At 40.6% G+C, this 12,098-nt stretch overlaps 2 protein-coding genes across 2 annotated transcripts; both read left to right on the plus strand.

Moving 5' to 3' along the window:
- The first annotated feature begins 3,295 nt into the window (after window positions 1–3,295).
- LOC146500174 (olfactory receptor 13C2-like) lies at window positions 3,296–4,511 on the plus strand. Its single transcript, XM_085134847.1, has one exon. It carries the CDS (start codon window positions 3,486–3,488, stop codon window positions 4,473–4,475), a length of 990 nt encoding a protein of 329 aa, XP_084990973.1. The 5' UTR covers window positions 3,296–3,485; the 3' UTR covers window positions 4,476–4,511.
- Window positions 4,512–8,288: 3,777 nt separating this feature from the next.
- Window positions 8,289–9,797, plus strand: LOC146500175 (olfactory receptor 11A1-like). Its single transcript, XM_085134860.1, has one exon. It carries the CDS (start codon window positions 8,301–8,303, stop codon window positions 9,225–9,227), a length of 927 nt encoding a protein of 308 aa, XP_084990986.1. The 5' UTR covers window positions 8,289–8,300; the 3' UTR covers window positions 9,228–9,797.
- The last annotated feature ends 2,301 nt before the right edge of the window (window positions 9,798–12,098 follow it).

Below are 12,098 nucleotides of genomic sequence, written 5' to 3' on the forward strand. Positions count from 1 at the left end.
CGCCATCTTCGGCTGCACCAGCTACAGGGGCCTGGCTAGCTAAGGGTGAGAGAAGGGTGCAAAGCCGAGTCTCCAGTTCAGTAATCCTGGCCTCCAGAGCTGCAAATATGCTACATTTGTTACAGATATCATTACTGCTAAAGGAGGCCGAGGAGTAACTAAACATCTGACACAGTGAGCAAGAAAGTGCAGAAGGGACAGGTGAAGTAGCCATGGTGCTAACGGGTCGGCTACGAGCTAAGCTAGCGAAACAGTACAGAGACAGTGAGTGAATACTATAAATTAGGTAGTGAGTACACAGAAAGTGTGCTTCGGATGAAGCACGTGAAGATTATACTGTGAAAAAAAGAATGTATTTAAAAGTTGTTAATTAAACTGCTAAGCAAATAAGCTACTCAGAAACACCACTGTGTTTGAGCAGGAACAGGAAGCGATACTATACCACAGAGCGAGCGAACCAGTGTTGCCAACTCCTCAGTACTTATCAATGCCAGGTGCCCCCATCCGAATCCAAAACTTGGAGTATTTTGCTATTCTTCATCTCCCCTGCTTGAGATTCAATAAATGGTGTGCAGCTGTATGGACACTGGTATCTCTTTTAAACGCACTTTTAAATTTCAGCTTGAGCCCAGTTTAATGCCTGTCCATGTAAACACAAAAGCAATTTTAGCCCCATAAGTTTCATATGTCCTCCATAACTGTCTAAATTGGAATTGTCACCTGGGTCAGAAATCCCGCAAATTTGTGTAACTCACCCGAGAAGGGCTCTGGTGCCGGTAAAGATCGCTCCGGGGGTTCCGCAGGAGCGGGTAGAGAAGGAGCTGGAAGCTCGGGCGCCGGTAACTGTGGAAAGACAGATGGAGGAGACGCTGCTGGGCTTACCAGAGGTATGTGCTGAGTGAGGCATTGGGTTAGTGTGGCCAACTGTGGAATAATAATGATAATAATAATGAGCTGCAGCATTTGTTCATGGCGTTCCAGTGAAGATGCACTGCTGAGTGGGGGCTGAGTCCGCTGAGTCCATGGTACGGTTGGATCGTTACTGTTACAGTTTTGGCGTGGAGGACACAATAGCAGGACTCCAGGATCACAAAAGAGAGTTATATTTGCAAGTCCACCAGATGTATATACAAAAAGTTGCAGGGAAAGTGCTATATACAACAGGGTGAAGGACCAGGCTCCAGGGAATTCTAGAGAGAAGGCACACGCTCTCCAAACAATCCACACACACGACAGCAGGCTCTCTCTCCAACACTCACCACTCGGGAATCACACAAGGAAGAATCCAGGAGGTCTGTAGACAGGTAGAGGTGGATACAGTAATCCTTCTTCCTCCGCTGCTTCAGCCTCTTGTTGGACTGGTAATCCGGGGGTGGAGGCGGAGGTGTAGCAACCGGAGAGAATGAGCACGTGCTCACTCTGATCGTCCTAGGCATAGGCGCCGGCTCAGCCGTAGCCATGGCAGTTTGGAGGCTGCGGAGGCCTCCCCAAGCCAAACGTGACCCATAGAAGGGTGACTGGAGCTCCCGGGCATGCTTAGCCCTGTGACTCACGTTCTCCTTGAGGAAGGCAGAAACTGCGGGTCGCCGATACCACACGGAATCTGCTGGGTCCATGTTCTGGTCGTGATCTTCTGTTATGAAACGGCTGTGTGCAGGCAGGAAAAGGACCCAAAGTGCAGACTCGGGAGACAGACGTGAACTCAAAAAACAGCTTTAACGCTGAACTCAAAGTAACAAACTTCCAAAGTACAAACATTAACGCAGGCAGGAAAACAAAACACACAGCATGAGTGAGGGTAGATAAGAGTAGATCGCAACGCGGACACAGAGAAACACAGGGCTTAAATACACAGAGGGAGCAATCAGGAAAAGGGTAACAGGAGGGAAACACAGCTGGGGACAATCAGGCCTAACGAGACAAAGAAAGCAAAACCAGACACATTTACATGAGACACGGACTTTCAAAGTAAAACAGGAAACATAACACAGAGACGCAAACTTGACAAGGGGATACAGCTGACGGGGAGACAGAGCAACTAGAGAACACAGAGACATAAACCATAAGACAGAACTCTAACAAAGAAACCAAAAACTAGAAATGATAAATAATATAATAAACTCAAAACCCTGGGTCAATGACCCAGGCATCCTAACACAGAGCAAATGGGGGAGACACAGGTAGAAATAATAAAACACAAGAACCAAACCCTAGGAACTAATACAAAATCAGAAGAAACCAAAAAGTAATAACAATAAATTCAAAACGCTGGATCAGTGACCCCAGACCATAACACTGTGCCTGTTCTTAATACTTAATTACATGAAGAACAAAAACAAAAGTCAGGGGTCAAGAATTGTATTGTTAAGAACTGAAAGATAAATAAAACACAGAAGGGAAGTGTAACCACTAGTGCTTCCGAAATAGAAAAACAAAAGGGCCAGAAGTATGAAATAGAGCCTAATAAAGCACAACTATTAAAAATAACATAAAGACAAAGACAAAAGTATGAATATAAACATAATTATAAATATCGCTTTGTATTATATCTTACTATGTACAGTATATGAAAGAATAGTAGTACAATTGCAAGAAAAAAATGTGAATTTACAAAGCACACAGAACAGAAACATAGCATAATGTTCATAAATTCAGGAGGTCATGGAATTTATCCAGAGAATAGCTGATTTATTCCAAATATGTCCACCATATAAATCCACATATTGTGTGCAATCTAACCTGTTAGATATAGAAAGACGTATTTATTAAAATAATATTACTAAAAGTATTGCGACTCCATTGTGAAGAAAAAAATTCTGTAATACTTTGCAGGTTTTCAGCAAACACAAACAACTCTTACTTTTTCAGAATACTGAGACATTTGGACAATTTTATGCTATCCAAATTTGCCATTTCTGCAAGCCAGGCCTTCTTGTCCAACATTAGTGTCTGACCTCAACAATGGGCTTCTGCATGAAGGGCAAATAATTCCCATAAACACTTGTGGAAAACCTACAAGAGTTGAAGCTCTAATAGATGCAAATGCTAGGCCAATTAAGAAAGTAAAATGTTGAGAGAACATTTGTACTAACAAGGCATTTGGGTTATGGCCTCTAGGGTTGCATGGAAATGGTCACACGAGCTAGTAGCTCAGTTGATGTAATGAGATCCACAGAGGAAAAAAAGAAATCATAAGGTCGTTCCACTTACTGTAATAATTCACTTTCTCAGTCCTGAAACAACAGTGGTTCTCATAGTCTGGTATCTTACATTTGTATGAAATGCTGATTTAATCTCATTTGTTCTCCCTGTTGTAATGTCTGACTGTTGCATTTTTAATTCTATCACTGAATGATTGAAGTTAGTCAAATGTAAAATATAACGATCTCAATTGTTGAAGTCGTAAAAGGTTTTCACTGGCTCTTTTTTTAGGAGGTGATATTTTGACTTTTTTATTTAGTTTGCTTTATTTGACATTTAGTTTCATGGAGCGAATGCATGATGAATTTAATGTGACATATATAACTCTTGGTGGGCACATTGAATTGGAAAAATACAAATTTCTGTATTTTGCTATCATGTTTACTGCTTATATTCTAATACTCTGCAGTAATTCAACCATAGTTTGCCTCATCTGGATTAAGAAAAGCCTCCATGAGCCTATGTATGTTTTCATTGCAGCTTTGTTGCTCAACTCTGTTATGTTCAGTACAAATATCTACCCCAAACTATTAATGGACTTTTTATCTGAGAAACAGATTACAACTCACTCACTATGCAGGTGTCAGGGAATTATTTATTACTCTTTAACTGGTTCAGAGTTCTTTCTCTTGGCATCCATGGCATATGACAGGTATGTGTCCATATCTAAACCTTTGCAATATCATACTATTATGAGAAAAGCAACTGTCACAGTTTTGTTGGTTTTAGCTTGGCTTCTGCCTGCTTGTCAGCTTGTGCCATCAGCTGTATTCAGCAACAACTCACAAATCTGCAATTTCACTTTGAATGGAATTTTTTGTAATAATGCAATTTCCAAGCTTTATTGTGCAACCCCAAAAACATCCTACTTAATGTATGGTGTGTTTATTCTACTTAACACTGTATTTCTTCCTTTGCTTTTCATAATGTTTACATACACAAAAATATTTATAATATGCTATCGAAGCTGCAGAGAGGTCAGGAAAAAAGCTGCACAGACCTGTTTACCTCACCTGCTCGTTTTGATCAGCTTCACATGTTTATGTTCGTATGATATAATTATAGCTCGACTGGAAATTAATTTATCTCAAACTACACGTTTCATAATGACTTTACAAGTGGTTTTGTATCATCCTCTCTTTAATCCAATTGTATATGGACTGAAAATGAAAGAAATCTCTCATCACCTCAGAAGGTTGTTTTGTCATTGCGTCTTATGTGTCAAAACGGATGTTGGAAGTGCGGTCATTTGTGATTCAAGTTCAAAGGCCTGACCTCTCTACAGTCTAGACATTTCCTTGTACAGCAGATAATTTACCGTTACCTTCACCCTCCACATCCTCTCGAGCTCTTCTCTGAGCCCTTGGTATTTCTCCAGCTTCTCGTGTTCCTTCTTCCTGATATTGCTGTCATTCGGAACCGCTACATCGATCACTACGGCCGTCTTCTTCTGTTTGTCTACTACCACTATGTCCGGTTGGTTAGCCACCACCATTTTGTCCGTCTGTATCTGGAAGTCCCACAGGATCTTAGCTCGGTCATTCTCCACCACCCTTGGGGGCATTTCCCATTTTGACCTCGGGACTTCCAGGTTATACTCGGCACAGATGTTCTGTACACTATGCCGGCCACTTGGTTATGGCGTTCCATGTATGCCTTGCCTGCTAGCATCTTGCACCTTGCTGTTATGTGCTGGATTGTCTCTGGGGCATCTTTACACAGCCTGCACCTGGGGTCTTGCCTGGTGTGATAGACCCCAGCCTCTATGGATCTTGTACTCAGAGCTTGTTCTTGTGCTGCCATGATTAGTGCCTCTGTGCTATCTTTCAGTCCAGCTTTGTCCAGCCACTGGTAGGATTTCTGGATATCAGCCACCTCCTCTATCTGCCGGTGGTACATACCGTGCAGGGGCCTGTCCTTCCATGATGGTTCCTCGTCTCCCTCCTCTTTCTTGGGTTTCTTCTGCCTGAGGTATTCACTGAGCACGCTGTCAGTTGGGGCCATCTTCGTGATGTATTCTTGGATGTTTGTTGTCTCATCCTGGACTGTGGTGCTGACACTCACCAGTCCCCGACCCCCTTCCTTCCGCTTAGCGTACAGCCTCAGGGTGCTGGACTTGGGGTGAAACCCTCCATGCATGGTAAGGAGCTTTCTTGTCTTTATGTCAGTGGCTTCTATCTCCTCCTTTGGCCAGCCTATTACCCCAGCAGGGTACCTGATCACGGGCAGGGTGTACGTGTTGATGGCCCGGATCTTGTTCTTACCGTTCAACTGACTCCTCAGGACTTGCCTGACCCTCTGCAGGTACTTGGTGGTTGCAGCTTTCCTAACGGCCTCTTCATGGTTCCCATTCACCTGCGGGATCCCCAGGTACTTGTAACTGTCCTCTATGTCTGCAATGTTGCCTTCTGGTAGTTCAATCCCCTCAGTTCTGACTACCTTCCCTCTCTTTGTTAGCATCCGTCTACACTTCTCCAGCCCGAACGACATTCCAATGTCATTGCTGTATAGCCTGGTAGTGTGGATCAGTGAATCGATGTCTCGTTCACTCTTGGCATACAGCTTGATGTCATCCATGTACAGGAGATGGCTGACAACTGCTCCGTTCCGTAGTCGGTATCCGTAGCCAGTCTTGTTAATGATCTCACTGAGGGGGTTCAGGCCTATGCAGAACAGCAGTGGGAACAGAGCATCTCCTTGGTAGATCCCGCACTTGATGGTGACTTGTGCTATGGGCTTGGAATTGGCCTCTAGTGTTGTACGCCACATCCCCATTGAGTTCCTGATGAAGGCTCTTAGGGTCCCATTGATCTTGTACAATTCTAGGCATTCCAGTATCCAGCTGTGGGGCATTGAGTCATAGGCCTTCTTGTAATCAATCCAGGCAGTGCACAGGTTGGTTAGTCTGGTCTTGCAGTCTCGGCTGACTGTTCTGTCTACCAGTAGCTGGTGTTTTGCGCCTCTGGTATTCTTGCCAATTCCTTTCTGTGTCCCGCTCATGTATTGAGCCATGTGAGTGTTCATCTTAGCCGATATGATGCCTGACAGGAGCTTCCATGTAGTACTGAGGCAGGTTATTGGTCGGTAGTTCGAGGGGACTGGTCTGTATACACACATATATATACACATATACATATATACACATATATATTTCTGCAATGACAATGCAGACTTTCCAATTGTGGGACAAATAAATGCAGATTTGCTGCGTGCGTGCGCGTGCGTGTGTACAACATTGGCATTTGTTTACTCAGATCCAAGGCATGCCAAACCTCTGTGTTGCAACCTACATACGAAAGACACACATTCACAATATATGGGTACACAAGTCTGTTTTATTTCAAAGTGTTTCAAACTTTACAGCGTTTGCAGACCCAGTGTCCATCATCCCTGGATTTGGCACAGGTGAATTTGTGACATGTTGCACAGGTAAAAAGGCCACTTCTAAGCACTGAAGTGGAGAATACTTCTCGCTTTGCAGTTTCTTTTGCAAGTTGAGGAAGTTCACGCCGGACTTTATTCACCGTGCCCAGTAACGTTGTTTTGCGCTGCAGCAGTCTGTGCAACAGTGACAGTGAAGTAAAGAAATTGTCCGTTGTGACGTTTCTCCCATCATCCAAAAACGGCTCCATCAGTTTCATGACCATGTTCTCTGCCAGCCTCTCTCCCTTCTGACGACTGGGGCCCAAGTAAGGAGATGCATTGCAGACATATTTGGTCTCCAAATCCGTGGCCATCCAGAACTTTATTCCAAATCTCTCTGGCTTGGTTGCGATATACTGTGTGAATGGACAATGAACCTTGGTAGGGAACAGCTGTTTATGTATGGTCATGTGTTCTCCTGGAGTGAAACTCTTAGAACAGTTCTTGTTGAAGCATGTCCCCAGCTTCGCACACACCTCTCTGTGGCTCACACACACAGTGACGTCCTCCTCGGTGGACGCAATGTGTTGGGATCCAGCTCAAAGGACCAAATAAATGTTGGGTCTGGGCTTCCACAGGCCCCACTGGTTTAGAAACGTATTCCTCATGAAGAAAGCAAGACAATGACGGAACCGGGTTTTACTTGCTAGCAAGGGAGACTGGTCGGAACCAGGCTCTTGGAGCTGAATGCTCCTCACCTGTCTCCTAGCCAGCATCAAATAAACAGCCTTCCTTGCCGGCTTTTATTGAAAACAGTTACAGTACATTATATATATATATATCATATATTGTATCTGGGGAAGTACGAGAAAATATGAAATGCAACAAAAAAAAATTATAAAGTCAACTATAATTATTCTGCAGTAATTCTACTATTGTACATTTGGATTTACTAAAATCTCCATGTACCTAGGTTTTTCTGTTTGTTTTGTTTTTTGTTTCAGACACAGCTCACGTCTGATTTAGCCTCTCTTTTTTGTTGTTTTGTTTATTTTTGTTTCTTCTGTACCATGGTCTCTGAGAAAACATGTAAACATCTACTATATGTAAATATCCACAATGCTCAACTATGAAGACAAAGGTTATTTAATTCTGGCCTTGCTTGTTCCTTTTCCCTTGCCTTATTTATTATGTAAAGCTACAAAAGATACAAATCTTGTAATGGAAAAAAAAAATCTATGGAAATAAGTTAATTTAACTCAGTTTTGTGAAAATAAATCTTTTGTTAACCATCTGTGTGACTGCTTGTCTTATATTTCTGTATATATGTATTAAATATTTTATACATAATTATTTATGTTCTTAAGAATATAAGATTTATGATGAATTAAATATCAGTAATCTCTTTTTTTGATAATATCTATTTTTTTTATTATCTTTCCAAAACTTGCTGAAACCCTAACAAATCCTAGAGATTTAGGCCTATGGAGTTGATAAACATGTTTGCATGACAAGCAGTTCAGTTTGCTTAATAAGATCCACAGAGATTAAAAACACTCATAAGACCATTCAACTGATCGCAACCATTTACATTCATAGATGTGGACTGAGAAACAGGATTTTACTGTGTGGTATCTCATGCTTGTATAAAATCAAGATAGTCTTCTCTTGGTTTCTAAGTCTGTTTATACAGTCTGTCGTATTCATTACTGATTTAAATTTTTTTGAATATAGCAATGGATGATGAATTAAATGTAACATATATAACCCTTGATGGTTATGTCGAACTTAAGCGATGCGGATATCTATATTTTTTAATTATGGTTGCACTTTATGTTTTAATAATTACAAGTAATTCAACCATTGTGTTCCTGATCTGCATTCATCGAAATCTCCATGAGCCTATGTACATTTTCATTGCAGCTTTGTCAGTGAACTCAGTTGTCTTCAGCACTGCGATCTACCCAAAACTCTTTGTTGATGTTTTATCCGAAAAACAGGTGATTTCTATTTCAGCATGTCAATTTCAGCATTTTATATATTACTCAATAGGTGGTTCTGATTTCTTACTGTTATCAGCAATGGCATTTGACAGATATGTGTCTATATGTAAGCCTTTAAAGTATCCAGTCATTATGAGACAAACAACCATCAATATTTTGCTATTTTTAGCTTGGTTTTTGCCTGGCCTTCAAGTTGCAGTGTCGCATGCATTAGTTCTTAATTATAAACTCTGTAATTTCACTTTGAAAGGGATTTTTTGCAATAATTCATTGTGGAAACTTTACTGTGAGAGCCCACGAGCAGCATTAATTTACGGTTTAATTGTGTTGCTAAATGTTGCTATTTTTCCTATGTTGTTCATACTTTTCACCTATGCAAAGATTTTTCTAATAACCTACAGAAGCAGTAGAGATATCCAGAAAAAAGCAGCAGAGACTTGCTTACCTCACCTGTTTGTTTTAAGCATTTTTACTACTTTGTGTGCATATGATGTCATTATAGCTCGATTAGAATTTGACTTTCCAAAAATTGCAAAGTTAATAATGACTTTACAAGTGGTTTTGTATAACCCTCTCTTTAATCCGTTTATATATGGTCTGAAAATGAAAGAAATCTCTAAACACCTAAAAAGGTTGTTTTGTCATGTCAGGTGTAGTTAAATAAAAATAATTTCTCATGTGAGACAGTAAAAAAGGGACTTTTCCATTTCTCCATTCTGTACTCTATCAACATTTGGTAGTACTCTGCTGATAACAATGATTATAATTACAGTGGTTTCCTGGAGAGAAACTACTGTAGAGCTACAGTGTAGAACTACAGTGGAGAGATTTAAAAAAAAAAAACAACAACTGTTGGTGGGGGGGTTGGGTTACTGGAGTTTCAATTAAGTTTTGGAGTTTCAACAATATAAATTCTTGAAAGTTATTTCTTCATGGAATATATCATGAAAATCTAAATAAAGATTTGTCTGTTTAATTAATTAGAGTGCACACTAGAGAGTGTAATTATTTTCATGAATTTTGAACATCTGTAGTACAGGAACATAATGAAATGAAATATTGTACTCAGCCATGCAGTCCTTCATAAAACCAGTTTTCTGAGCTATTTTTCTGAATCATGATATGGTGTTCGGAACAGAACCAGGGAATAAGAATGTAAATTTTAATCATCTTTTTCTTTTGAAGTTTGAACATAAAAACATAACACATAATAGCATAGCAATTAATGAGCAAGACTGCTCTACCAGAATGGCCATAATGGAATTCAGAACATTCCACAAGTGATGCTACTACTGTTTATGCAGGTTTTTATACACACATTTGTAAAATTGTTTTATGTTTGTTAAAATTACTTTGTATTTGCATTTGGACCATATAATAATAATGGATTGGATTTATATAGCGCTTTTCAAAGCACCTTACAATACCACTATTCATTCACTCTCACATTCACACACTGGTGAGGGCAGACTGACAGAAGCGAGGCTGCCATATCGCGCCATCGGCCCCTCTGGCCAACACCAGTAGGCGGTAGGGTAAAGTGTCTTGCCCAAGGACACAACGACCAGGACAGAGAGTCCAGGGATTGAACCGGCGACCTTCCGGTTACAGATGCGCTTCCCAACCCCTTGAGCCACGGTTGCCCCAATATATTTGTCATGGTCCAAGCTGAGTGCCAGTTGTATTGTGGACCCTGACTCCAACCCCCCAACCCCTTCTGGGCAGAGTTCTGGTTACCTGCTTGTGCCTCACCTTACCTGCAGGTTATAAGCAGCAATCACTAGCCTGTACATAAGGTCAGCTCAGATTTGTACTGTAATTATCTGCTGCCTCAAGGTGGTAAATTGGCTTCTATGTTTTGCTTATGCGTTGGTTACTCCTTGTGTTAGCGCTAATCCTTCCACCTCCAGTTTCCTTCGCTCCTGAACCAATAGTCACTGCTCAGTGAACTCCATTCCTGTGTGACACTCCTGCCCACTAAGACTTGTGAGTTTAATCAGATCTTTTAATAAAATCTTTGGTTTAAAGAAAAAGGCCTCTCGGGCCCTTGAAAGTATTTGCACACAATATGATTCAAGCATTAATTTGTAAGTACTCAAAATTGCATATAAATCACTACACATTTGTAAATCTTTGTTTATGCTTGTGGATACACATTTGTAACCCTTTAGAGACTAATTTAACAATGCAGAGAGCTAATGATTAACTAACTATGTTGGTTTGATGGTTCATAGTCTTTTCAAATTTGTACTCCTGCCTGTTTGTTTATCTGAAGATCAATTAAAACAGTGCCGTGATGTAGAAAATCAGATTCACATGATTCTGTTGCTAGAGTTTTTAGGGTCCGAAAACCACTGAATCACATTTTATAAACACATTGTTGGCAAAATTTAGGGTGTTGTCCACTTGCATCAATTTGGCCAAAGGCACTGATGTAAGTAGAAAGGTTGCAGAAGCCCAGATGGTCACTCTTTGCAGCTGTGGTGAGCTAAAAAATTACAAAAGGAAAATGAAAAAGTTATCAGCAGCACAAATCTTGAGCTTAACCTGCTTTTCCTCGACAGTCCAGTCCAGGCTTCAGTCTCCTTAAATCCAATCAATCAAGGTTTCTAAAAGGCTGGAGAAAGGCACCACAGCACATAGCACATAATTTTTTTTATTATTTTTTAAATCCAGATAATATTTACATTACACAGAAGGAAAACCAGATATTGTCATTCAAAACATCCTGTCTCTGGTGTTTTTGAAGTTGTTTGTTCACATGGAGGGTTTAATGAGATCCATTGAGGGTAACAAAGTGTCCAGCTCAAATAAATTACATGTCTCGGAGTGGCTGTATTTTGAGGAAACCCTCACAGTGTGACTTCTGTATCCAGCCTGCTTTAGTTACCATTCATTTTTATAGACCAAATGAATGATAAATTTAATGTGACATATATAACTTTTGGTGGGCATGTTGAATTGAACAAATATAGATTTTTGTATTTTGCCATCATGTTTAGAGCTTATATTCTAATACTTTGCAGCAATTCAACTAAATTGTGTCTCATATGGATTAAGAAAAGCCTGCATAAGCCTGCAAAGTTATAAAATTTGCAATTTGACTTTGAATGGAATCTTTTGTAATAATGCAATTTCTAAGCTTTACTGTGACACGTCAAGAACAACATATCATATATGATATGTTAATTCTACTTAACACCATATTTCTTCCTTTGTTTTTCAAACTTTTTAGTGAGTTTTCAGACCCCCTTAGCGACTTTTTTCCTAAAAAGCGACTAGCGACAAATCTGGCGTTATTGGAGCCTTATTTATGACGACTTTTTGACATGAAAACGCATATCACTCTTCCTCTCAATAAGCAGCGGGTGCTGCCATGGGCACCTCGCCCATGCCAAAGCGCTCACAGGCGGAGGATAGTCCTCCCCCAGCTGCTATCAGGGCAGGAGACATTAAAACCTATGCGTCCAAACTGCAAATGAATCGCACATGAGCGAAGCCGCTGCTCCCGCACTGACTGTAACGCAGTCA

Source organism: Neolamprologus multifasciatus, chromosome 16 (assembly GCF_963576455.1).
Source record: "Neolamprologus multifasciatus chromosome 16, fNeoMul1.2, whole genome shotgun sequence".
NCBI classification, from domain to species: domain Eukaryota; kingdom Metazoa; phylum Chordata; class Actinopteri; order Cichliformes; family Cichlidae; genus Neolamprologus; species Neolamprologus multifasciatus.